Source organism: Taudactylus pleione, unplaced genomic scaffold (assembly GCF_031769625.1).
Source record: "Taudactylus pleione unplaced genomic scaffold, aTauple2 ptg000156l, whole genome shotgun sequence".
NCBI classification, from domain to species: domain Eukaryota; kingdom Metazoa; phylum Chordata; class Amphibia; order Anura; family Myobatrachidae; genus Taudactylus; species Taudactylus pleione.
The window spans coordinates 3,715,330-3,743,212 of record NW_028284558.1 but is presented as its reverse complement, the minus strand read 5'-3'; the positions used below and the strand labels follow the sequence as shown (position 1 = coordinate 3,743,212).

The following is a 27,883-nucleotide window of genomic DNA, read 5'->3' as shown; positions in this document are numbered from 1 at the left end:
TTATGCTATGCATTACTGTGGGGTCTGTCCATTTAGCCGCTTCCCGTCAGCTGCCTGGTACAACAAAGTTTTCATTTTTTTTATGTCATGCGCATAGCACCACTGACAGAGGAGCCGGCTGCAGCATGAAGTAAAACAGCCAGAAGACACAGGAGAAGGTAAGTGTCTGTGGGCTGCATGGAGAAATAGAAGGGGTGCTGGCTAAAGAGTCAGAAGGGGTGCTCGCTGGAGAGGCAGAAGGGGGCTGGCTAGAGAGACAGAAGACCTGCTGGCTGGGGGACAGAAGGGGTGCTAACTGGAGAGACAGAAGGGACCTCTTGAGCTGGAGAGATACTGCAATAGAAAAAACTGAAGATCAAGTATAGATCAATTGACTGGAAATTTCAACCTTTGAAGCAAACAACAAGATTAATCAAAAACAGAGCAGGATTTCATAGTCAGGTTACAGGGCATAAATCAGAAATTCCCAAACGTGGTCTGCAAGGCTCCCCAACAGTTCAGGTTTTAGTGATATCCATGGTTGAGCACAGGTGGTTAAATCAAATTGACTGAGGTACTAATTAAGTCACCTGTGCTCAAGCATGGCTATCTCTAAAACTTGAACTGTTGTGGAGCCTTGAGGTCCCCGTTTGGGAACCTCTGGCATAATTCATGCAATACACATGGTAGTGCTTGTTTGTGAGTTCAGTGGAGGAAAGTGATATGCCTAAAACAAATATCATTCACCATGTTATCGGCAACAGCAACAACCTACTGAACTCTAAAGCCCAGAGTGCTTGTTTCCAACAGTGTTGGTTTCCGATGGTTTCATAATATTGTAGGTCACATTTTTTTGGAATGGTTTGGGTGTAGTTAGAAACCTGTCTCTACATCAGGGATGGGGAACCTCAGGCCCAGGGGCTGTATAAGGCCTCGGAATCATTTGGTCTGGCCCTCGGAGCCTTTTTCTGCTAGTCTCATTCTAGGCACCTTGCAGCCAGAATCTATGCAATAGTGCCACCTGGAGCGTCCTTAGGATGCTTCAGACAGCCACAGCGCTGCCCTACAGTTCCCTGAAGCATCCTCAGGATGCACCAGGCATTGCTGTAATCACCAGCGATTGTGACCCCGCCCCATTTGATCTCACATGGAGGTGGCGTGGCCTGCACTGGGCCCGCAAATAATGTTATATATATCAAAATGACCCTCGGCAGAAAAAGGTTCCCCACCCCTGCTCTACATAATGCTATTATTTTATCCTAAAATGGTAATCATTTAATCCTATGTTGCAATATTTGTTTTCGGATAAAAGGAGTGTCTTCCAGGATCACAATGACCCATCCACAGAGGGTGGGTGGTCATCACATGTTTAACAATCACTGCAAGTCATTGCATTATTAGCCACCAGATCTAGATTGAGTATTTTTGTGGAATTAGACAACTTTTCCACCGCTATTAACCATTCATCAGTTTAGTGACTTAAGCTGGGTACACACTAGGTCGGCGGGTCGACCTAGAGTGACGATTGGTAAGTGTATACACACTTGCCAATCATCTGACCGATGTGCAGGGCTTGACAGCTCAACTGGGCAGGCATTTAAATTGCCCTCCCAGGTAAACTGTTAACCGCCTTGCCCCTGCAGCATGTGTATAGGCGATCGGTAGGTCACCCGTACACACCAGCAGATGATCGATATCTTTCAGATATATCGGCCCTCTGCTCTGCTGCACAGTCGTCGTTCACAGACATATCTGCTGTACACACCCAGCGATGAACTATAGATATATATTGCCGGTCAGTGTGTACCCAGAGTAAATGTCGCATTGTATACAGGGTGTACTGACCACACTTGGTGACCCAACAATCTATTGACCATATTTTGATGTTTCCATTTTTTTGCCCCCCACTTGTACTGTATATCTAAGATCTATTTTTTTTAACAGGTATAAATTGACTACAGTACTTTTTGTTTACAGACCACAGTACTGTTACTGTTGGTTGACAGACATGATGTGTTCTATTTTTTAATTACTTTGGACCCGATTCAGAGTTAGGAGCAAATAAAAAAAAGGAGCAATTTGCACCTAGAACATATCATGTTGAATGCAAGGGGTGCAAATGTATTTCTTAATTTACATGCAGGCAAAATACTGACTGCTATTGCATGTAGCAAACAAATATCAGGCAACTTTGCTTATAGAATTTTACTGACATTTTGAAGTAAGCTAGGACACACCCTTTCCCAACTATAAATCTCTCAGCTCATTTTAAATCTGCCTCACCTGCAGTGCAACATAATTTTGCCAAAGTGCAATTTTTTTTTTTGCGCTCCACTTTTTTGTTTTGCTCCTGAATTAGACACTTTGTGTACTGTATTCATTTTTATAAGTCTATAAATTGTTAAAAGAAAGAACGTAAAACAACAATATTTGTTTTCTTCTACAACTTTTAACATTTTTGGAAATATACTCATCATTATGTTCAATAAAATCCTGGATCAGTAGCCAAGGTATGGTCACTTTATTTGTACTGTAGAGTCAAGAAATCTATTCAATCTCATCCATTTTTAAATTACCTACCAGCTAATCCCATTTCAAGGTGGAGTGTATATTAAATACTGTATATCTCTAAACTAAAAAAATGCTTGCTTTGCTAACACTGATGGTAAACAAGTGGCATCTTGGTTAAGACATAAGATATGGGTTGCAAAAAAATATTAAAACTTCTTCCAGCTAAAATAATACAAAGCAACAGTTCCGGTAAGATAAATGCTTAAATATATACTGTACGTGTAAACAAAAAAAAAACAGGACTATAGATATTATTTTATAAATTTGTGATTAATGGGGAAAGCATTTTTCTATGCATACTACACTTCAAGTCTGTAAGCTCATTGAAGAATCAAAAAAAAGTGCAGTGGAAAAAAGTTGCACTAAGCTACATAACCAAAATGCTTACTTATTATATCATATTTTGGTATATTGAAACAATATATATTTTAACTTTAATTGCTAAGTCTTTTCCTGAGCAGAACATCATTGTGTTGTCACAGGTATAGCAGAATTGTTAAAGAATGATGGAATCTGCTCTCTCTATATGTATCAAACAAAATACTTAGCATGTCCAGTGATCATGGCTTAATTTTTCCAAAAAATAAATAGTGTGGAACTCAAATACAGAAATATCTTCTGTGTATTTTCATACTATAATTTCACTGTCTCCTCTTCATTGTCCTGTAATTTTCTTTGGTTTTCTTTGGATAGGTGTACCCAGGGAAGAAGAATGTCCCATGGTCCAATATTACTGGTACCCACTAATATGAGTTTAAATTAAACTGGACCCCTATATAGAACTATGGAAGAAGGGAATAGGATACTTCTGCTGAAAGTAATGATAGCCGCACACAGTTACTGGAGAAATAAAAATGTTTTTTATTAAGCCAACCAGGCTCGTGGCGGACCATACAACACAATACACTAGCATAACAGGTACAATACATGAACACAGGTAAAACGTACATCAGCAATAACCAGGGATGCTGACAAGGTGATCTTTCTCAAGGGGTTCAAACTCTGGGACTCTCTTGATCCAAAGGGGCAGTGGACAAGTCCTTATGATTTCTATTCTTGGAAAACAAAGTATGCCAAGCAAAGGCAGTAAAAGACTGCAGTCAAAAGTCCACCAGGGCAGGAATCTAACCAACTAAAGTCTAAGGGGTATATTTACTAAAGTGCGGGTTTACAAAAGTGGAGATGTTGCCCATAGCAACCAATCAGATTCGCTGTAATTTTCTAGAAGGTACTAGTTTAATGATAAGTAGAATCTGGTTGGTTGCTATGGGCAACATCTCCACTTTTGTAAACCTGCACTTAGTAAATATACCCCTAAGTGCTCATATACTCAGTTTACTGCACAATCTCTAGGACCGTACCCTTTGATATGCCCAACTTCAGTAGCTAATGATCACAGTTCCAACCAATAATACAGTTCTGGCTCTTACTAGACCACCAGTAGGTCTCAAATCCAGGAATGTTGTCTGGCCATCCAGAGACTGGTAAAGGCTAGACTGGGCTGTGTTGACAATGTCCCTTGGATAAGTCTGATAGCTATGTTGGACTGGATAGACTGGAATAATACATGGCTTCAACAACAGGCTGTTAGCTTGTGAAATAAGGAAATTCCCAATCTTATTCTTACTGGATTTTGGGTTTAGGCCTCTCTAGACTACCCAGCCCCCTGGCCTTTTTACTGGGGAAAAAAACATGGCAGATTTGTTAAGGATTCACACATATGGTATCTAAGTGGAATGAAAGGAGTTGGACAAAGCATCTACGCCAAAACAATGGAACATGAGTAGGAGCAATAGCATGGTAAGGAAATTTGCTGATTACTATACTGTGTCAGGAAACTTTGCTGATTACTGTTCTGAGTCAGAAAGGTGCACCAGGAAGGCTGACCTTTATTAAATAGGATGGGATTCTTCATTTTACCAAAATAGACAAGCAAAGGAACTCATTAAATGTAATCTGCAAAAATGCACCTAGAACTGCAATTTCCAAGATAAGGTGTAAAAGGGGAAAGCACAGGCAGTGCTGCCCATTTTAGACAAGAAATGTATTATTACCAGAAAGGTGGGTGCATTCATGCTTACACAGGAGCAACGAGAACAAGCACTGTGGGAAATGCATGTGTGTCTGATAAAATTGTGTGTGTGTGTGTGTGTGTGTATATATATATATACACACACACACTAACTACCTACACGTTTTATCATTGACTGGCAAATGACATTTGGAACTGTAAACATAATGTCAAGGTAAGAGGCAAATTAATTGAAATAATAAGTTTCACATGATGTTCCCCTGGAGACACCATTTTGTAGCATTCCCTGTATTACAAACTTGACCTATTGCTTTGTGATTGTTTTAGGCTTTAGAATTTACTCTAGGTCATTAAATGAGTTGTGTCTGGTTGTGGAACTAATGGGTCACCACCAAGAAGAGGCCTGCCCGACAATGTCAGGGTCCCCTATTTCCTCCCGGGGCCCCTGTACCCCTGCTGAAAATACATAAATATGGAGTAGAGGCCACATTTACTAGTGATGGACCAAATATGCTTAGTAGAAGCCTCACTGCTCATTTCAGAGCAGCGTTTGAGGCCCAGGAAGCTACAAAGGAATCGCTGGACCCCTACCATAATTTTATTATTAGACAAGTGATGTATTATTCCACTCCTGCTTGTGTCTCTTGCAAATTCACACTGTGCAGGATAGCATGTATTGTATTGATTTAGAAGCCTGATCATGTGAGAGTGAAAGATTTGTATTTTTTGTTAACTTTTATTGATTTCTAGAAAATACTGTACAGTCAACCCCCTATTTTACAGCCCCTGATTTTATACTTTACCAAATGTCACACTTTTATCAGTCTCCTAATTCCCTAATGCGTTTCAAAAAGCCCACACCCTTTATATTACAATGCATTTTAATGTATTTTACATCACATGACTTTTCAAGATACAACATATTTCATCTGTGATTCTGCAGTATAATGTTTGTTTTCTTGTGCATTACTGAAAGTGTACAATATAGGCGTTCATCATTTAGTGATGCAGTAGTACAACATACAGTACTACGCATACATAGATGACTGCTCAGATTAGAGATGTGCGCTGCTGACCCCCGTGTTTTGGATCTGGATTCATCTTTGTGTTTTGGTTTTGCAAAACCACACTCAAGTGTTTTGGTTTTGGATCTAGGTTTTTTTGTTTTGTTTTTTAAATTGATAAACATTTTTTTTTTTAAAAACCGCTAAAATCATGTAATTTTTGCAATCCAAATCACAAATTTCGGATTTAAAATCTGAATTCTAAAGCACTGGAAGATCAGAACTGCGACTCGGATTTATCCGGATCTCCTCAGGAGATCAGAACTGCGACTCGGCTCTGTCCAGATTCACAAGATTCGGGCGAAGTCAGATCTCTGGAGAACCAAACCGCACATCTCTAGCTCAGACTATAACAAATTAGTTTTTTTACTGAAGTTACAAAATTTAATTCAATCCACAAATGTTTTATTTCATAGAAAGTCCTCCATGACAACCAATCTGTTTTAACAAAATAAATCATTGTGGTCAACGGCTAATTGTTTTATATTTATTTTCCTTATAGCTAGATGTGTTCCTAAAGTTTTGCACCTTACCAGATTTTCCACTAATTTACCATGTATATTAAGATAAGTAGGAGAGTTGTCACAGCCACCTATAATATCTTAATTTCATATAGTAGATAGACCAGTGGCTGATTGGGGGACAATTAGGCCACATACCTAATTCTGGGCTACATGAATTGTTTTCCCAACATACAAAACAAACAACATAATAATAAATGTAATCAAAACTATACATCATTTTCTAAATAAATAAATTGCAAAGCTTAATCAATTTTACACAACTAATCTAACAATTATATTGTGAAAGTTCCCCTGTAATAAATACATTTCTTTCAATGTTGATAGATATAGATAAGAGAAGAGAGAGCTGTATGAATTGATGGGCTGATATTTTGTCATGTTAAGATCACTTACAATTTGCTAAATAACTGTTGAATAATTGTTATACCCAAAATATCTTCAGATCTATGAATCAACTTTTTTTTGTTTAATATATTTAAAATATAACTAATACCTATCATCATGTCTGGGGCTATCATTAGTGAACATAGGCAGCTGAACTTGGTGAAAATGTTTAGGGGACACTGAAAACACTAAGTGGGAGTTATAGAAGAACAATTTGTCAAAATTGTTGATTTTCTGTGTTTCTTGTCATGGGATTTAAAGAGGGAATTTTTTAATGGCATCACCCAATGTTTTTGGATAGAAAAATGTATAGTTTCCAACCCAAAACTCCAAGTTTTACCTTTAAAAGATTTTGACAAATCGGGCTACCATACAGTACCTTTCCCCTGTTCAGTGCTTTTAGTGCCTCGTGGTGCACCCACTGTGTGGAGACAATGGGGACAATATGGCAACGGCAACTGGTGTTGATATGGATGATAATAAACAATGTACAATATGTGAACACAGTGAACAAACCACAGTACAAATTAGTACCGATGAAATCCATACAGTAGTTTGTTAAAATAAAATTGACAGTAATGAAATACCCCTCTGCCAGACAGGCTTTAATTTCCGAGTCCTCTGACAGCGAATGAGCTAATACATTTGTTAAAAAAATATTGCACTGCTATATATTGCACTGCTAACGGATGTGATGATTTGCAGTATAAGTAACCCACATAGAGCAACGAGTATATTCTTTTCATCTGCTTGTAAAAATAGATTGAAGAGCAAGTCAGAGACATGTCTCCCTGTCGAAACCTTTCCCTGAGGCGACTTTCTTCTCTGTCTTGCTTTCAGAGCTGAAAATAAATGGAAAAAAAAAAATAAAACACATTAGTCAAGCAAGTGTCCATCTGTCCCTTTTAAAGTGGACCTGTATTCTACACACGGTGAAGGCAGCCATTTTTGTGGGCTGAGCCAATATTTAGCCTTTCAATATACTAAGGACTATTGTATGCACATTACAAGTGAATGGGTGCCGCCATTTTGTGAGCTTAGCCAATATATAATCTATCAATTCATTAGGAGCTAGTAACAGCATTGAGGTGATATAACTAGTCCCTAATGAACTGCATTCTGATGAATATTGTTTCCACACACAAAATGACTGCCTCTTTTTATAATGATTGGTCCGCTTTAAAAGTTTTGACACATACATTGGTCAGTTACTACATACCGCAACGTATTAGCCATGCGATGCAACACAATCTGCAAGCAATCAATATAGATGTTGGAAAAAAAAAGCTTGTAAGCAAATAACACAAGTGTTAGGCTCTTGTAAAGTGGCTGCAGCATGCACACAAGCAAATACACTTAATTGCGCATACAAAAGACAAGCTAGTTTGCAGCCGTATATTTTATGGATGCTTACTGTGAGAACTTAGATTGTCTTAAAGATTCAATTCATTTTCAGAGATGGACAGATAAGGATATTCCACATGTTAGAGATAATAGATGTTATAATGGTGCAAGGTAGGACGTCTGAGGGACACGAAGTTGTCATTCTTGGCTTGAGATATTGTAGAATTAGACACAGTCTAGTTCAATGGCTTTGGGGATTTCAATTGGGGCACTTAGGACCTAATTTACAGTTGGATGTATATGAATATTTGTAGTGTGAAAAGATGCATTTCCATTTTGCACATACACACCATGCATAACATAGATAAGTCTTTTGGGAGTTGCATCTTCCTAGATGGATTAGGGCTGGTGAAACAAAATGCACAACAATGATGATGATGGCGATCTAGCTTCCGATTGACTGCTTGCATTATGACCGCTTTAGTAGATGATACTTCATTCATTAATATCATAGCTACATTATATCAAGTTATTGCTGTTGATTTGCATTACTTCTTTATCATCCCCAATTGGACTACTGCTGGAAAGAAGGGGTAAAAATGGATATATGGGTGTTTGAATTTAATTTAGTTTTATGTGGAAAATTTGACTTTCACATTTATTAACAACTGCCAGGACAATAATCTCTCTTGGGTATGTGAATCTTTAGTACATTATTATATTGTGTACAAATTGGGTTATGTGACTTACTACTTTCACCGATAAAGCATATCGCAACACGTTTGCTAGATGTACATATGCAGACTTGTACACCTGCCAGATATATACTATTTCCAAGTTGGACACATCTCGAGCTACATATGACTCAGAATACCCATGTATGTATACTTTTTTCTAGACACAATTTTTTAAGCCTACGCTCAAAGTGCAAATGCATCCAACTTTAAATGAGGCCACTAGTTGTCAATGCTACAGCACTTTGTTACTCACTGTGAAAGTCAAAAGGGTCTGTAGATGGTGATATCAGTGTGTCAAGAATACCTGCCAAACTTTAGAACCATTTTATTCATTTTACTTAGATTAATGCAACTGGAAAAAAAGTGGAAAAAATGAAGGTGTAGAGTATTCATCACAGCATGAAACTGCTGAGTATGGAATGTAAATCTGTCCTGGTCATATGAATCATGGGTATTTCTGAATGGTTTGAAAGCAGAACAGATATTTGGTCATATTTCTCAGCATTAGACTAACTGAAAAATAATTGGACCTAGGGGCTATATTTACTCAATGACAGCTTTTCAAATGACTGATGTTTTGCCTTCAGAATTTAAAAAGCCAATAATGCTAACTGCAAAACAAGCCTGGTTTTGGATTTAATAGTATTGCACTTTTATATTCTGCAGGCAAATCCGCAGACAATTGGTGGCTTTTAAAAGCTGCCGTTTAGAAAGTATATTCTCTAGTTACCAAGGGTGTATCTATTCTATACATTATGAGAGTATTATGGTGCAAAATAGGTGACATGGGGATGGGATCCAGAAAAATAAATGTGCATCTCTGTCCCCCTATGTCTAGGGCATTCATTAATTTATTTAACAGCTCCAGAAGGGAAAAAGAGTTGACTATATTTCTGACACTTGTGTCTTACAATTCAATATAGACTTTATTATGCATAATGAATGCTCAGTCCATAGGAGTGTGGTATAAAAGATCGACAGTGTCTAGATAGAAAGCCAATAGGTCGACACCAGATGACTGACAGGCAATAGGTCGCCAGTCAAATATCAACAGTGTCAAAAGGTCGACACAAATGGTCAATAAAAAAAAGGTTGATACTTTTCCTGTAATTTTAACCCCAATTCTTACCCTAATCCTAACTCTCCCCCCTGGTGCCTAAATGTAACCCTCCACCTTGTGCCTAACCCTAACCACCACCGTTTGCAGCCTAACCCTAACCCTCCGTCAAGTGCCTAACCCTGAAAATGATGAAAAAATCATGGAAAAAACATGTATCAATTTTTTTTGTGTGGACCATTTGTGTATCAATCTTTTGACCATGTCGACCATTTGACCTGTCGACCTAAGTCCATGTTGACCTTTTGACGGTCAACCATTTCATCCTGTCGACCTTTTGACCCTGTCAACCATCTGGTGTCGACCTATTGCCTGTCTATCTAGACATTGTAGATCTTCCATTAGGATACCGTCCACAGATCTGAAATTTGCCCTGCAGTCTTTGGTTGCCGAAAGTGACCTTTACATTGATGTTCCAGCCAATTACTGTTTTAAAACAGTGACTGACATGGAGTGAGATACATTATGTCTTGCATTGTGGATGTGATGCATCCCGCCACTGATTGCATGCATAGCAGCGTTTTATAAGTCCAGAGATAGGGGGTGCTAATGCCCAGATATCCTGTATATTGGCATCAATAAACACAAGGGTTCTCTCATTTGATGCAGTAATTTTTTTTATGGTATTGTTTGTTGGACTACCATATCCTATACATTTTATGCATCTCATTCAAAGGTTAACTTTAAATGTTAACCAAACACAACCCCTGAACCTAAGTGCTTCATTTTAAAATGTAACTATTTTAACCTGAAGTCAGCACAGTGCCGTCAATACATACCAGAGGCTGGGTTCAAGGACCTACAGTAGATGAAGCTTGGTAGCCAAGTCTACACTGCAGATAAACTGAGCGGGAGCTGCTGTACCTGGAACTCCAGACACTATTTACACCTACTGCATAAAACCACAAGACTACCTACACAAATCTGTTCAGATTATAGAAACAAAGTCATTTTTTGAATCCATTAATATCTGAATCAATTAAATTACTGTAACTGATTGTGATTTGCTTATAGAATAATAATAATAATAATAATAATAATATTTAAATAGGGCTCATATATACTAACATTTAAATATTCATATGTGGCCCTCTGAAAGTGAAGGGGATATTTAATATTTGCTGATATTTTTTGAAATAGAAGATATACCATGAAGGCTATGTATTCTCTATTTAGTGTGACATTTGCTTGACATTAGTCAATGTGTATTAAATTCTTTATTTCATAGATCAGGTATGTCTATTTATACAGCCACATACACAGAGCATAGCGGTAAGGAGCATGAAGGATTATGTAAACACCAGTGTGTAAATTAATGTTAATAATCATCTCTTGTTGACTAGTAATTATCACAAAGCTTCTCAATCAATGGCTGGTACTGTAGTGTTTATGCAGTGCTCAGAGCTAAGTGAATTTTACAATAAGATAAGAGAAACTCTTTTGAAAAAGAAAATCAGGCAATCAATACAAAGTGTGATATGTAAGTAGATAACACATTGCCCACAATGGACATCTAACAGAAACGTTGAATTATTGATCTGATTTAATGACTAGGCACATAAGATTACAGCATGAAACGAGCAATTTCTCCAAGATTTTCTTGCCAAAGGTCTGACCTGATTTGCAGAAACACACCAGTTCCACTGCAGCGATAACAAAGTATTTTTTTCCAGGTTTAGTTCAACTTTAAATCAGTTTAACAAACTGCATATGCTTACAGACTGATTACATTAAAAGTGCACCTGTAGCATATGCACAGTGATGGCACACCAATTTGCAGGGTGACCCGATATTAATGAGTATGTAGCCTATTCCATCACTAGAAACCAATGACAGCCCTAAGGGATAGTCTCACTGCACTGAAAGATGGAATTTGTTAAACTACTGTATAAGTGTTTTTAAAGGTTAACTCAACCCAAAACTTAAGGTGTCCACTCATGATCACACCGCAGATGCGCGAACCCGCTGGTCATACATCGCATCTTCCGATATTGCCAGCTGCAGGCAAGATCTGACCATCTCAGTCACGAGGCACTGGAAATAGTTAGGTGGCACGATAGATCATCGGTCAATTTGGACTGTTTTTAACACCAAATCTTGCCCACGACTGCCGAGGGGCTGCTAGGGGAGAGTTCAAGGGGAAATCGTACACAATGTCACATCGTGACCACATCGACTAGTGTGTAGGGCCTTTATATTTTTAATTATTAGTTGGGTTTGATAAGATCAATTGAAAAAACAAACACTTGCCTTCCACTCTGGTACTCAGACACCTTCTCAAGTTGTTGTCTAATGGAACTCCAGCAAAATAGGTTTTCTTTTATTTTGTTTGGAATCAAAGTTTAAAGTATTGAGCACTTTGTGCAGTTGTGCAAAAACAAACTCCTACTTTTATGTAGAGTCATTTGAATTGTATCTTTCATGTGTAAGTGTGCAGATGATTATAGTCCAGACTGGTTACTAGCTGATCGACAGCCAGGGAGTCATATTAAAATGTATAATTTACTATTAATAGCATGGATGAGTTGTGAAGCTGTAATAATCTTCCAATTACAAGCACAAAGAATACTTACTACTTTCAAAAGAAAAGTACAGTTATATACAAGTAGCATGCCATGTTTTGGGACAACAAAAAGAATGCAAATTTTGACAAAATGTTAAATTTTTTTCACCATCATTCAATATGTAAAATGTATTAACTGGTGCAGAAATTACAGGAATGTTATGGGATTTGTACTAAGCAAGGTACTGAAAAATGAGCCAAAGATGACCCGTTTTGAATGGACATGTCAAAAGATAAAATATTTTACTTACAGAATGTAGCAATTTTAGTACACTGCATAGTGTTATTTATCTGAAAACAACAATTCAGGAATTGTGTTAAAAAAATATTGCCACCAAATCAGTGTAAAAAAATAGTGTTGCATTAAATTCGACCTGTCACCTACAACACAGTAGAGTTCTCCAGTTTTTGAGATGAACCACAAATCAATTTAGTAAGACCCAGTGACATCACTAATGTACTGCCTGACACAGTATCCTTGGGGCCTGAGTTGTTATTATGAAGAACTGGTTCACAATAAAATGTGTATTCATTTTCTGGTCTAAACCAATTATAATACAGCCAATCAACTCATCAAGAGCTAATGACATCACAGAATGAGTGAATCCATATTTTCTAGTAAATTGACAAGATACATTCTCATTGTTTCAGACTACCAACTGAATAAATCATTAAGAATACAGAGCACACTTTTGGTCACATTAGCTATAAATGTCTAATTTGATTTCTTTTTTGCTTTCCCAAACAGACCCATTGCTGACTGAGTCGTCGTCGAGGCATATGCAAGTATGCATCTCAGACTCATCGGTTATCCAAGGGGTTAAAACATTCACAGGGGCAGATGCATTCAATCGGCCATGTCCTTACCTTTAGGGGTCAGCTTCTACAGTGATTAGGAAGGGGAGCTTATGACAAAAATATGCAACAAATTAAATAGAGCAGGGCCGTGCTTACACAGGAGTAAAAAAAATGGCTACATACAGACAACTGACATGTGTGTGCGCGTGTGTGTGCATTTGTATATGTATAGGATTTTACTCCTTCAGAATATTTTAAGTTATTGGCATGTACATATTCTCTTTTTGCAAAGTACATTACTTCATCTTCCTTATGTGTTTTTTCGAACTCGGGTACATTTATAATAAGCTGTTTATAGTTTTGTCCACCTAGCTGTCGAGTACAACAATTTGTAGAAATTAAGCAATGGGTATGATCAAAGCTCTATAGATGACATACTGTAGCAAAACATTAAATTAAAATTCACTGAAGGGGGACAATTCTTTTATGTTTCCAATTAAATAATTCCACCCAAAATTGCTTTTTTTTTTTTTTTTCACCGAATACACAATATCCTATTCTCTTTCATTTCCCAGGCTGAGATAATGAATGAATGTTGTCATAAATAGCACCTCTAACACCAATTTACAGAAACTGTGGGAAAATAAGTGATTAAAACCTAAAGGCTGATCATTGTTGAATACCCTGTGAAACGGGCTGTTTTTGCCAGGTAAGGAACTAGTGTTCGGATTGCAGAAATGTGAAATGTGTTTTGATGATGTCATCATGGAAGTGCAATCTATTGTTATTTCCGACAATTTCTGAGATTCTTACTCTAAATTCGTACACTAAAGGCCCCTACACACTACATGATATCTTTAACGATTTGGCCGATTCCGAAACATAGGAACGGCAAATCGTTACAAATGTTTAGTGTGTATGCACTACATCATGTAGTGCGCGCTCCCGTGCTCCCGATTTGCCCGATTCAGACACATTGTAACGACAAATCATTAAAAATGTGTAATGTGTATGCACTACATCGTGTAGTGTGTGCTCCCGTGGGGTCGTCATCCTCATCGCCTGACCTTATGTGCTGCATATCGGGTGGTCGGGCACCAGATCGCCCAGTGTGTACGGACCGCCCGATAAGTCGGCCCTGGGATCATTGGCAACATCGCTGGGTACACACATCGTTTAGTGTGTACCCAGCTTAACCTGGTTTATTCCTAAACTAACATGGTATTTCTAGCAGAATGTGCACACAGGAGAAGAGGTATCAAGTGTAGAAGTTGCAACCAATCAGCTTCTAGCTATCATTTACTGTATCAAGTATATTCTATAAAAGGATTGTTGCCGTGGGCAACATCTGCAACTGTCCTCTTTAGAAGGTTTAATACAGTACATCTCCCCCATAGTAATAGATTGAGTTACAACCAAACAAATTAAAGAAAACTTTTCATGTATGTGTTATGAATCACTGTACATTTCAGATACTTGTACCATGTTATTTAATAAGCCGAATGTGGGATTGTTTCAGAGATGGTTGGTAATGCAGCCGCACTCACAATAGTGGTTGCAGATATATGGAATTGCTAATCTCAGCTTTCCGTTTGTGCTACATGATGCGATCAAGTGTACGAGTTACATGGAGTGTACGAGTTACATGGAGTGTATAAGTTACATGGAGTGTATGAGTTACATGAGTGTGGAGTATGATTGGAAAATTAATATTAAATGTTATGCTTTTGTGTCATTTATGCAACATGATATTTTTTGTGCATTGTTCTTTATATTTTTCTGTGATCAATTAGATATTATTTAATTAGTGCACATTGCTTTTTAGTAAAGCTATGCAGCTATGTTGCAAACAAATAGTGAAAGATCTTGTGACATTCCCTGTACAGCACAGCGTAATATGATTGGTGCTATATACAAAAGGATAATAATAATTAATTGATTTGCACACTACTATGTGACGTTTAACACCAGCTCCCTCATGATAATACTGTATATATGATGGAAGAAGACGGACCAAATGCATAAGGAAATAATTGGGTAAAGGGCCATTAAGAGATAAGCCCAACCCCAATGAAAGGGGGGCGTGGACATGTGTAGGGACATGGCTATTCTCTATCCAGGACTCAATGTAGAAGCAGTGCTGAGGGGTTGTTTGGACAAGACATCTTAAGTGCTTGGTTATATCCAGGGTTGGACAGGTATAAAAGGAGAATTCCCCAGTGGGCCCCACTGTTTGAGGGCCCCACTCACCCCTTGGGGGTCAGTAACTTGATGTGCAGGATAATGACTGAACATGGGTGCTTTGTTTGTTTCTATGGAAACTACACCCAGATTAGCTCTCCTGCCAATCAAAGTGGGTGACAATAAAACACCCCTGTCCCCACCTTTATAAAGGACCCTGTTCTTTGCATATCCAATCTAATGGTTAGCCAAGTCTCTCTGTGGTGGCTGGCCACACCCCCTCTGGTCACTGGCCATGCCTCTTAAGCAGCCTTGCGATCCAACCTGAATAAGGTCCTTTATCTCTCTCCAAGGCTTAGTACTTAGACCCCAAGATATGGAAACTGTTTCATATATTTACATCTATAAAGAAATTATTAGGAACCGTATTATATAAAGTGACTTGTCTGTAGGTTTAATGGTCCTTTTATATAACAGAACACCCTTTTATATAACACACCCTGTATGGTAAGGACTTGCTTGAAATATATTTTTATACTGTACTGTAAAAGACAGTATGTTACAGAACAAATTAACCAACACACTAATTAGCTGTTCATTGATTGTGGCGAATTGCTACAAAATTATGTTGGAAATGACTAATGGCTCTTGACAATATCATGATACATTTTGATATTTTTATCGCCATCAGACATGTTTGAACAATATTAACATCTAGACGTGACATTTATTTTTAGGAGATGGACATTGCATTGCAGACATCACAATGTGCTTAGCAAAAATAGTGACTTGCTTTATTTTGATAATTGTTTTACAATGTGTCGATTGAAATTTAAATAGACTAAAATTCAACTACCTTTATGCTGCGTACACACGGTACGAGAGCAGTGATCAGATAACGATCAAACGATCGTTGACTGATCGTTCTGCATGTGCTGGATCGAGCCTCCAGCACATGCAGCAGACCCCCCACTACTATAACGACCTGCGGTCAACGATCCCGGGTCCCTATAGTAAACAGGCTAACCTGGTCAATATCGACCGGGTCTGCCTGCTTGCACAGACGACGGTAGTTCGTCGTCAACGACCATACGTGGACGCGCATCGTCCATCGTATGGTCATTAGCAGGGCCCAGAAACTGTCAGATTATAACGATAAGATCATTATCTTTATCGTTGAATTCTGACATGTTATCGTATCGTGTGTACGGGTCATTAGATTCATACTGTATTTTACAACAGTATCCAGCAGACAGATGATCACTATTCAGCTAGGCATTAAGGTTAAGTCAATTCTCTTGAAGATTATTCTCCTGCTGCTACATAACAACTACTGTACAGGCCAAAGAATATGCCTTGGTAACAATAAAAACAAAATAGATAAAATAAACAGAAAATAAAAATAACACAAATAAGACAACCTCCCCCAAAACACTATTGTAATTGTTGAAATAAATAAATTGTTTAACTAAAAAAGAAAACAACATTCAATATAACTATCTTTTTTAACAGCTTTCACTTTATTCATGTGTAAGGATAATTCATATTTTATATGATTTTATTTGTTCATCTTATTTCTGAAATTATGACTCAAACTGATTTCCAGCTAGTGGTATCGGACCAATTTATAATAAATATCACATGGTTTAGTGACAGTCTAAAGGGGTCAATCCAATTGTCTGCGAAGAGTGCAAGTTGCCATTGCTACGGCGTTAAAATGCCGGCAACGGCTCCGCATCTCACAAACCCACGGCTTGCTCTGAGCCCGAATTCACACAATGTTGACTGCAGACCCATACTTCTGCTCGAGTTCGGGGTGCCGTAAAGTGCAGCTGTTGCCGCGATGACTTGCACCTGCGAGATCATTGCGGCTAATTGGATTGACACCAATGTGGCCTCTGCCCAGTTTTTGTCCTGTGGACCTCATTTGGGGTTAGGCGAAATCCAAGTATAAGTTTCAGTTTTGAGTCTTGGCAATGTTGTGCTTTTAGGGGCAGAGGGGCAAATTTAAAATGTGCGGAGATGGGAGAGGGTTTCGTTCTAGCTTAACTGTAAATGGCAGTGTAAGAATAAAGCCACCCAGTATTTGTGTGCTACAGGCAGAAGCAGACAGTATTTTCCGTGCATGAAAATAAAAAAATGACATTTGCAGCCCTTGGGGTCTATTTACTAAGCAGTGTTGGGAGACAGAGTGAAAAGTGATAAGGTACCAGCCAATCAGCTCCTAACTGCCATCTCACAGGTTGTGTTTGAAAAATGACAGTTTTGAGCTGATTGGCTAATTTGGATTTCACCCTAGCTCTGCACAAGGCCTTTAATTACATCTACTTGTGTTCTATATGTGTGAAATATCACTGAAAAAGCAATTATACACTGAAACTATTGTAAGTGATGCTATATTATATTTTAGAATTATACAAAATATTGGATAAAATTACTAAGAAAAAAAAAATGAAAACCTTTTAGAAGAAAAGCTGGATTCCTTAGTCTTTGCATTTTCTGAGGTTATTAGCAGAGTCTTCCACACAGAGGTTTTTGCCATTTCATCAGAAATGTTTATTACTGATGGGTCCTCTCTAGACAGAATTAACACAATAATGCACAAAGTGAATCATTTTCCTAGCTTATTATTATATAGCGGTCGAAGAGCTGTAAGCGAATCAGTTGATGATATTGTTTGTAGATAAATCAACTGAGCAAGATTCAGAAGTTTCAACTTTTCTGGGCTCTCATGAATGTAATAACGAGCACATAATTGCAATAGACCAAGGGGTAAATTTACTAGAGTGCGGGTTTTTAGAAGTGGAGATGTTGCCCATAGGAACCAATCGGATTCTAGCTATTATCTTCTAGAAAGTGCTAGATAAATGTTAAGTAGAATCTGATTGGTTGCTATGGGCAACATCTCCAATTCTAAAAACCCACACTTTAGTAAATATACCCCCTAGAGTGGCTTCATATTGTATTGAGAGAACTGCCAAGCCACCAAATAAAGCAACTTTATTGTTTTATTTATCTTATTTAGTACGTTTTCTCTGTTAATTGCAAAGATATAGACCTAGTTATTGTATGTTAGTGAAGGAGCCAGGCATGAATGGTTAGCACTGTTATTCTAGTAATTACCTACTTCTCTATAGTGTAAACTCAGTTGCCATCAAACAAAAACTAAACTGAAACGTGATTTGCTCACATAATAAATCATGATTTGTAACATTCAAAAGTTTAGGTCCTATACACCTAGAAAATATAAATACATAAAATATTATGTAAAACAATATTTTCACAGCATTAGATAAAGTGCAGATACAAATGTACACTGAAGTATAAAACGCTAGTGAAGATAATCAGGGCAAGGCTGAACACAACCACTTCCATGAAAAGAAACACACACACACACAATAATTCTCATTAACTAATTTGTCTTCCTGTAAAGTAAAGTGTCATTTATGTTAGTGGGGACAAAAAAATGAGCCTCAATTTAAGGACAATCTGATCCGCCAAACACTTCCCTTAAGAGGATGCAACATTTTGAACCCTTGCTACCATTTTCATATATGAATCCTATACACATTGCATGAATTCAGGTGTATTTCTGTAAAAAAGTGCACTTGGCATTTCTACTAGAGAACCTGTACTTTTAGGCTTTTGTAAATTGGCCTTATAGGTCTACTGGACATATGGATGTATAATTTCACTTCTATAGCATACGTATATACATAAAAAAACAGAACACTAAGAGCGGAGGGGATCCATCTGCAGTATCTATGTGGGTTTCCTCCTCCTCTCTCTCTCTTCAGAGGTGCAGGTGAGTAGACTCTTGCACCAGGGGTGTTTCAAGAGAGGAGTGGGCCCGTGTTCAGTCTCTGTCCGGGGGCCCCCCCTCTCTTTCTGGCTGCCGGCTGCGCACTGAGCGTAGCGCCGCACCGGTAGACTCTGAGCACCAGAGTCGACGTGGGACTCCGGCAGTGGAGTGGTAAGCATTAAAAATATGGGTTCAGGGTGTGCGGCGTGGGCCCCCCTCTGGACCCAGGAGCCCTTGTGCTCCGCACACTTTGCACCCATTATAGAAACGCCCCAGTCTTGCACCATGCCAAAATCTGCTGTGTATGCACAAATCACCTAGAAAATGGCTACAACTCCATTTTCCTGGTGATTTATGCAGCGCCACTGCTGATGCGGGACTCCAGAGAGGTAAGTATAATACATGGGTGCAGGGTGTGCGGTGTGGGACCCGCCCTGTGCACCCCAATTTCTGCACCCATCGATACACCACTGAGGACACTTCTGAAAGCAGACGTGTATCTCACCCAATGTGCACAACTGTAAAGCAGAACACATACAATCAAAAATCAGTTGTTTCATGTAGAAATTTAGCAAATTAGTTTTAGTACACTGGGATAATCCCATACTGTAAATTATAATAATATTATAGGGTCAGCGGAGGTACAATAATATATAAAGGGCATGATGGAGTGTAGAGTTCTTTTATACAGGATACAGAAATCTGAGAAACTAATGTACAGTAGGGGGGAACTATCCTTTTTAATATGTACAGTCTCTTAAAGATCACTGAAGTGATGATATCAGAACTCAACGATTATGAAGCAGTGACATCAGAAGTTATCGCTTATACAAATATTATTTACATACATTTATGTATACCTTAATCATAACATGTACTATTCAATGGTACCTATGGTAGAGATGAGCAGATATACAGATGTGCACCACAATGGTACAGAGAGTTTAGTAATTAATTACTGGTATGAGAAATGTGCCAGTCAATGGCTGAGTATGTTAGGATAACAATGAGCTGGCACTTTAGTTTTCAATGTATAAAGCAGTGTTGGGCAAAAATGGGGCATGGGTCACATCAGCCCTCAGACGGGGAGGAGGAGGAGGAGGAGGCCTTATCATGTTAGTATGTCCATATCTGATATTGCTGGAATTGCATAGATTCCCTAGGGACAGATGAGGCAACAATTTAGATCTGTCCTCTAAAACCACAAAAACTCCTCTTACTGGGCTACAAGCAAAGCGCCGGCTTGTAGAGCGTTTTTACAACAGTCACTGCAGTCATTTGTGCCCAAACTGACCCTGATTGGGTATATTGTGCGGGAAAAGTCCCACTTGTCTTTAGGAGTGAAGAGTTATAGTATACTGACGTACTGGAAAATATATTGCTATAGAGCTGCAGTACATGTCTCAGGATTACAGTACCTGCAATTCCCTTCCATTGGTAATTGAACTGTTCCTTCATCTTCCAAGACTAGCATGCTTTGCTCTTCCTATGTAGACACAGGACAAAAGGAAAATGAGTATCCTAATTACATTATCACATGAAGGGCTTAACAGCTATAACAAGTAAATAACATCAAGGGCAGAGGTTCCCAAACTTGGTTCTCAAGACACCCTAACAGTCCAGATTTCAAGGATATCCATGATCGAGCACATAAAGTATGGTTAAATCAAAAGACTGAGGTACTAATTAAGTCACCTGTTCCTAAGCATGGTTATCCTTAAAACCTGGACCGTTAGGGTGCCTTGAGAACCGAGTTTGGGAACCTTTGATCCAGGGGCATTAGGTTTTTCAGATACAACTAATATAACTGTATGGGTCCCCATAACCCCAACATTAATGGTTTGAGAAGTCATCCTTATATTTTTAATAATGTAAATTATTGATTTAATAATTTCATTAAAACATTTTGCAATTAACTATGTGGCTGATTCAGCTCAGACACAGTCCTGATTGGGTTGATATTGACCAATGTTTTCAGAAATGCGCATGAGCTAGAGCCGCAGTGCTGCGCTGCAGTGTGGAGGAAGCTGTAGTCTGATTGTGGCTGTTTTGGGGTGAGAAGGGGGCATGTTTCACAAATAGAGATGTGTCACCTCTGTTTCTAGATTGTGCCGCAGCCTGCGACTGCGTCATTGTATGCAGCTTCCCTGGCCTCGGCAGCTGGACATTCTGAGCAACCTTAGGGTACAGCCGATGGTCGCAATACTGTTCCAAAAGACGCCTACTGCTGCATTAACATAACTTCTCAGATCCGCTACCATCAAAGTAATTGTGGGATGATTGTGGATCAAGTGAAGATTCCAAATAAAGATTTTCTGGGAAAAAGATACCTTTATATGCATCTCGAAGCCCCTACAGAAAGTAAGTATGGTACGCTCAGTTTGAGTATTTCTTCTCTGAGGTGCTACACAAATCCTCATAGACTGATTTCACACCCTGGGGATAATTAAACCTTTATATGTGGTGCATTTCTCCAGTGCATTGTGAGTGGGGTATGCCATTTTCTCCATTGGTTCATATACACCACTATTTATTCTATGTGCATGTAATATCTGTTTATGTGACCAATTTCCTTGTTTGTTGTTTCCTTTATGTCCTTTCTCCCTTCGTTGGAGAAACGTTGGATTCATCTAACTATCACAGGAGAACCATTGTGTGATACAGATTTCTGGATTGAGTATTTTGTCTTTTTATACTGTGTATCTACTGTATATTGTACCATAGTGAGGTTACCAGAGCCATCTCATGTTCAGAGTTTTTCCTTTTATTTTGATTTACTTATTTGAGTGTGGTGGTACTCACTTTGCGCTCTGAAAAACGGGTGGGCAGCAGGTATTTTTTTGCGCACTGACATGATATCGTCTTATTTTTTGCTATTCTTTAGTTTGAAGAGGGAGAATCCTTTCAGCTACACCACTCTTTACTTATAATACATAAAAAGTAAGTTTGGATGGAATTGCTACTGTAGCTAACTAGAAAAAAAGTATCACAGCTTTACTTAATTACTACAAGTGTGAAAGCAGGTCCATCTTTCTGTTCTCTATAAAATCAATCAAGCCTTCAAAATTCTCATATGTTGGAGAAATCTTTATAAATTAGTCCCTCATTTACCATTATATAATATTAAAACAATTTTTTAATATTGGCTGAAATATGATCACCTTTCTTTCACCAATTAATATTCACTGTGCGACCCTGTGTGACCTGTTTTGACGTATGTAGACATAGAACAAATTCGCAGATCAGATCATAAGAATGTTCACTGCAGAACATAGTTTATCTGGAGATTAAAATGCCAATCTTGTGGGAGGCAGGAACCTGTCCACTCAAGTGGTTATGTGAGTATGGGCATGGCTGCATGTAAAAATACCTGGGCCTTGTTTTGAGACAAGAGAATAGAGGATAGCGGGATTAGACAGCCAATCAGCTGCATTCCCCAACAGCCCAGAGGGGTGATGTGAAGTGTCTCCCATGATAACACGAAATTATGGAGTCAATCACACTTCCCCATGTCACAATGTTCACACATCATTGACTTGTTTGACTTGTGGATACATGTAGAAACAGAAAGCTGACAGTGATCCTGGTTGGTAAATACACAGGTTTAAAAATGACCATTGAAATACCTCTTTTTCAGCATCTTCCAACTTCTTTTTCTTACTTTCAGGCATTAAATCATCTAACCAGCTCAGTTCCCGTTTTGTGAAGAAAAAGTCCATTAATTTCCTTACAAACACCAAGGCTAACACCTGGGCAGAAAAGCAAATGGTTAAAGCAATGCTAAAAATAGACGTAAATACTGGGAACAAATGAAAAGAACACTAAAAAAGAAAGCAGAGCAAGGGAGGGCGATAATACTGTATGTCAAATCACTTCATGTTTCTAGGGAGAGGAATCATGCTCTCTCACCACCTTCACTCCTCGGTTGCAGCAGGAATAAGAGAGGAGAGACTGAAGAACAGCCACCTACAATACAGCTTCCATTACAAGTGTCCCCTGCCGGTAAGAACCTTATAGTTATTTATGAGAGAGCTTGGAGGAAAAACTACTATTTTTTATTGTTTTAAGATATATGGAAATGGATACTGTCAGTTAAGTGTAACATGGAGTATATTTTAAGTCACACGGAAGAGGATGTCTACAATGCTAGTAGACCTTTCTAACAATACATGGCAATAGATCTAAAACTCTCTGCTTGAATACAACTGTAGAATGTTTCCTGTATTTACTTACCATCATTGGAAATACAATGGCTGCCCGGGATGCTTTGATGACCCATAGCAGCACTAGGCAGCTTAGCTGTAGGATGGTGAAGAGGTGGACCTTCCGCAGAGGAACGTGTCTCAGATAGATGAAGTCTGGCTGATGTTTGGCTGGCATCCAGAACAACATTAACCGATCAAAGAACTACAAGAGAGACAGTTAATTTCTTAAATCCTCAGTAATAACACCACATGCACACTGGTTGCTATAGGCAACACCTCCACTTCTAATAACCCGCACTTTAGTAAATATACCCCCAATAACCCATTTATCTTGCATCGATCAGCTACACATACATTTTTTTATTTGAATTCACAGAACATATTTAAATAAAACTAGGTAGATGTATCACTTTAGGTTGCGGAAGAGATCTCTATCACTAGAATACTGTACCTGAATTCCCTTTAATGATGAGGCACCCATGTAGAGAAAAACTCCATAAAGAACTGGCATAGGAATAAACTAGATACCAAAGTAAAAGAAAAAATATTACATTTATTATAATAATAATAATAATAATAATAATAATAATAATAATAATAATTTTTTAAGAGATTACATTTTGTCTGGAGCTCTAATGATTAAAAGGCCAATAGAGGCAAACACACATTTGGCTACGGCACGGCCACCTGACTACCAACTTGTATAATGGCTAATTGGTTTAGTGCAGTGGTTCCCAAACTTTCTTGAATCCCGGCATCTCTAGAGTATCATAATTTTTTCCACGGCACCCCTAGGCCAAAAGTTTCTTATTGAGGAATTCAGCAAAAATTATTAAATTAAGTAAATTGTGCTTACATGTCGTCCTTAGGTTCAGTAATGTGGTGGTGGGACACGGTTACTCTTCTGTTTGTCCATGTATTTTATGATTGGCAATCACCAGATCCAGTTTAACCTATCACATAGACTATAAATAATTTGATTTGATACTGGATCACCATGCAGTGGCACCCTTGCAAGTGCCCAGTGGCACCCCAGGGAGCCACGGCACTCAGTTTGGGAACCACTGGTGTACCATGGGCATTTCAATTTCACTAAAAGTGTCAAAAGAGGATATAGTAAAAAAATATTTTCTTTTTTCAATTAGCATAATACAAAAAACTTCAATAGCATGTCTTCCCATTTGACAGTCATATAAAAATGGAATTCAGTTTCTAAACATTTAACACACCTGAAGAACCCTTGTCATAAAGACAGATGACCCCATAAGAACAAATATCATGAGTCCTGTAACCCGTTGTTCACGGATTCCTAGAAATTTAGGTTGTTCTCCTGGAGCAGAACACTCAGACTCCAGTTTGAGACTGTTTACATGGGTGATGGAGAGGACAGTGGCAGCCACGAACCAAGGAAGTCCCATCACAGAGCATACACCAAGCATGATTCCAACCATGAGCAGATCGAGATGGTAACCACAGCCTTTCTGCAGCAACATACAGTAAAAAACAATACAAATATTGAACGGTCAGGTGCAACTTAGCGGGTGTAACTCACTCACTTAATTTTACAGTGTTGATTAATAACTGACTGTTTAGATATCGACAGATAAGTGGTAAAACAGTCTTATACACCGACAGATTATTTTACCAAGTCTTTCATAATGATATAGGGAAAGATGTATCAAACCTTGGTAAGAGATAAAGTGGATGGAGATAAAGTACCATCCAATCAGCTCCTAACTGTCATTTTCCAAACACAGCCTGTATAGTGACAGTTAAGCTGGGTACATACTAGACAATATGTCATCCAATCCTGTAGATCGGAGCGACATATCAGGTAGATTGTCTAATGTGTATCCATGATCTGCGCGCTTCCATGGGTTGTTAGCGACATCACCCATTGTCGATGCTGCCATGTCACAGAATGCAGCATGACACATAGCTCCCCCCATCGGACCCCGCACGACAAGTGTGTATGAATTTGCCGCATGAGGGGTCCTGTCACCGGCGATGTTGTCCTGGGTACATATTGTGTAGTGCGTACCCAGCTTTAGAAGCTGATTGATTGGTATTTTATCTCTCTCAGAGCTTTGATCAAGCTTCCCACATTGTCACTATAGTGGTTTATTTGCTAAGCAGCAAACTCCTGTCCCACACTAATGAGCCCTTAAGTGGACAAATCAACCTCCCCATAAAAAGTAGTCCATCCAAGCACTTGTCCACATCATGACTGGAACATCAAAAGGTAAACCACTGACTTAAGAAGTCCCCGTCTAAACGGACATCTTAGAGTGTGGTACCTCTGGGGTACCTTTAATGGTCTCTGCAGAAGCTTTCACTTTGTAAGTACGCTTATATAAATAAACATTAAAAAGAACAATTCAGAAATTTTCAACTTGTACCTTTAATTTGTGTTCTTTCCTATTAATAATTACAGCTGTGATTTGTTGGTCCATGAAGATCAGAATGGTACACAGCAGGGAAGGAATGATAGCTGCAAGCACTGTCCACCAAGGGTTTGGTCCCAACGGACTAACAATCCAGCCACGATCATCTCTGGTAGGCTGACAAAAGTAAAAAAACAAAATTATTTGTCAGTCGGTCCACTTCAAGTTTCCTGTGAACATGTTTTCAAATATTACTATGGAGCAGAATTAAGGCAATGGCTGTAGGTCCCTATTGTCAGCTGCTACTTCCTGTCCCCATTCAGAGCTGCTGACATGGTGATAAATGTATGGGTCAGTCTAAAGAGCAGGGGACACTTAGGTGGTCAGGAGAAGGTCTGGGGATTTACTAAGAAGATACTTCTTCCAACAGTATTTTAAAAAACTACTGTATATTATACATACATATTTTATTTTATAAAATCAGCTTTCATAACAATAGTTACATGATTTTAGCTGTTTTTATAAATTTTTAAATAATTTCAAAAACAAAACAGAACCAAAACACTTGAGGGTGGTCTTGCCAAAATACAATGATGATTTAAAACCAAAACTAAAATACAGGGGTCTGCGCACATCTCTAGTTAACATGCAGCAATACTGACCAGAGTAATGTCCCATATTGGTCAGTTTCCTAGTTATTCTGATTTGACCCACAGTGGATCCACACAGTCCATATAGCAAGAAAGCTGGTTACTGGTTGGTGATATCTCATTGTGGCTAGCCCATTATAAATTAACCTATTGATTGATCTTTGTGTACTCCCCTATGGGACATCCTGGAGGAGAAGGTCCAATCTACAAGGGAATGGCACCATTAATCATTTCATCACTGCCTGCCCTTCTGCAAAGCACTTTATATTCAGGAGGCGAGGCTTTAATGACAAGAGTCACTGCAGAAGTGGATGGGATGCGGGAGAGTTGCCCCTCTCGGTAGCCCATCCAAGAGAGCAGGCAAGTATAGTCTGCCATTGATCTAGTTAATATCATTGAGACAAGTGCAATGGGAGCATAAATAACTAAACAGCCAACACCCCTATCATCAGTGTAAAGCCGCATATCCACTACACGATATTGTCCATGAGCGATATCATGTAGTGTGTTCCCGACAGTGGTGTGCTCAATGTCATTAACGACATTGAGCACCCACACTGAACGATATATCGATCAATGATGTCACCCTCCCTCATCCCTGTACTTGCAGAACCTGACAATATCGTCTGGTTTCCCTGCAAGTACGGGCGATGAGCGACGTCGTCAACAACCAGCGGGAGCACGCATCGCTGGCCGTTGGCGGCATATCCGCTGGACAATATAATGAACGACTGAACGATATAGTTAATTTTATTGGCTAGTGGATACGCAGCTTAAGACTGTTAGATGTCATTGTATTCTGCTAGTGAATTGATCTATTAGGGGATATGTTTCTAAGTTAAGTTTTTTGGGGCGTTGGGTACGGGATGCTGGCGTACGGAATCCTGGCTGTCAGAATCCCAACAGGGTTAGGATACTGATACTTGTCTGTTTGTATCATAACCCTTCCCCTTTACCTATCCCTAACGCTCCCTTAGCAATGCCTAAATCTAGCCTCCCCCCTAGTGCCTAAACCTAACCTCCCCACACTCTAAACCTAACCCTCCCCCCTCAGTGCCTAACCCTAACTCTCCCCGTAGTGCCTATCCCTAGCCCCTAACCCTTCCCCTAACCCCAGTACTTACTGTCAGGATGCCGGTGGCAAAATTCTGTCAGGTGTCGGGATTCTGGCGCCAGCATTCTAAACGCCGCCATTCCGACTGTCGGTATATTGACAACATCCGCTTTTTTGTTTTTGTTAGGCCTTTTGATACCTCAAAAATCTCATATTTTAGTTATAAATATAGAGAGAGTGCTATATTTTTAAAGAATATTTTTTCCACTTGAATAGTGGAATAATGAAGGTAACATAATGAAAGATTAAACAGAAGCAGCAGTTTCCATCATCTCTCCGTAAAGATTAATAATTTCCAATCTTTCCATATCCGCAGGGCTTCTTTATAAAATGTATGAACTATGTCCAACTAGATGAATAATTTCCTGCAGTATTTTCAGAGTAGTTTATTATAAAAATCAAATTGATACGATATCAACTGCATACAGCGACAT

The 27,883-nt window shown here is 38.8% G+C and overlaps 1 protein-coding gene across 4 annotated transcripts in view; it reads right to left on the bottom strand.

Moving 5' to 3' along the window:
• Window positions 1–3,847: 3,847 nt before the first annotated feature.
• Window positions 3,848–27,883, bottom strand: part of SLC4A10 (solute carrier family 4 member 10) — a 297,890-nt gene continuing 273,854 nt past the window's right edge. For 2 of the 4 annotated variants that reach the window (XM_088474819.1, XM_088474820.1), the window contains exons 18-25: window positions 25,701–25,862; window positions 24,531–24,782; window positions 23,753–23,821; window positions 23,330–23,503; window positions 22,723–22,845; window positions 20,515–20,582; window positions 17,754–17,870; window positions 3,848–7,396 (exon numbers count right to left, since the gene is read on the bottom strand). In XM_088474819.1, coding sequence (XP_088330945.1) covers window positions 7,330–7,396; window positions 17,754–17,870; window positions 20,515–20,582; window positions 22,723–22,845; window positions 23,330–23,503; window positions 23,753–23,821; window positions 24,531–24,782; window positions 25,701–25,862 — 1,032 coding nt within the window. In that variant the 3' untranslated portion in view covers window positions 3,848–7,329. Of the gene's footprint in view, window positions 7,397–13,182; window positions 13,221–17,753; window positions 17,871–20,514; window positions 20,583–22,722; window positions 22,846–23,329; window positions 23,504–23,752; window positions 23,822–24,530; window positions 24,783–25,700; window positions 25,863–27,883 lie in introns of all 4 variants that reach the window. The other 2 variants (XM_088474821.1, XM_088474822.1) reach the window with 2 other exon arrangements.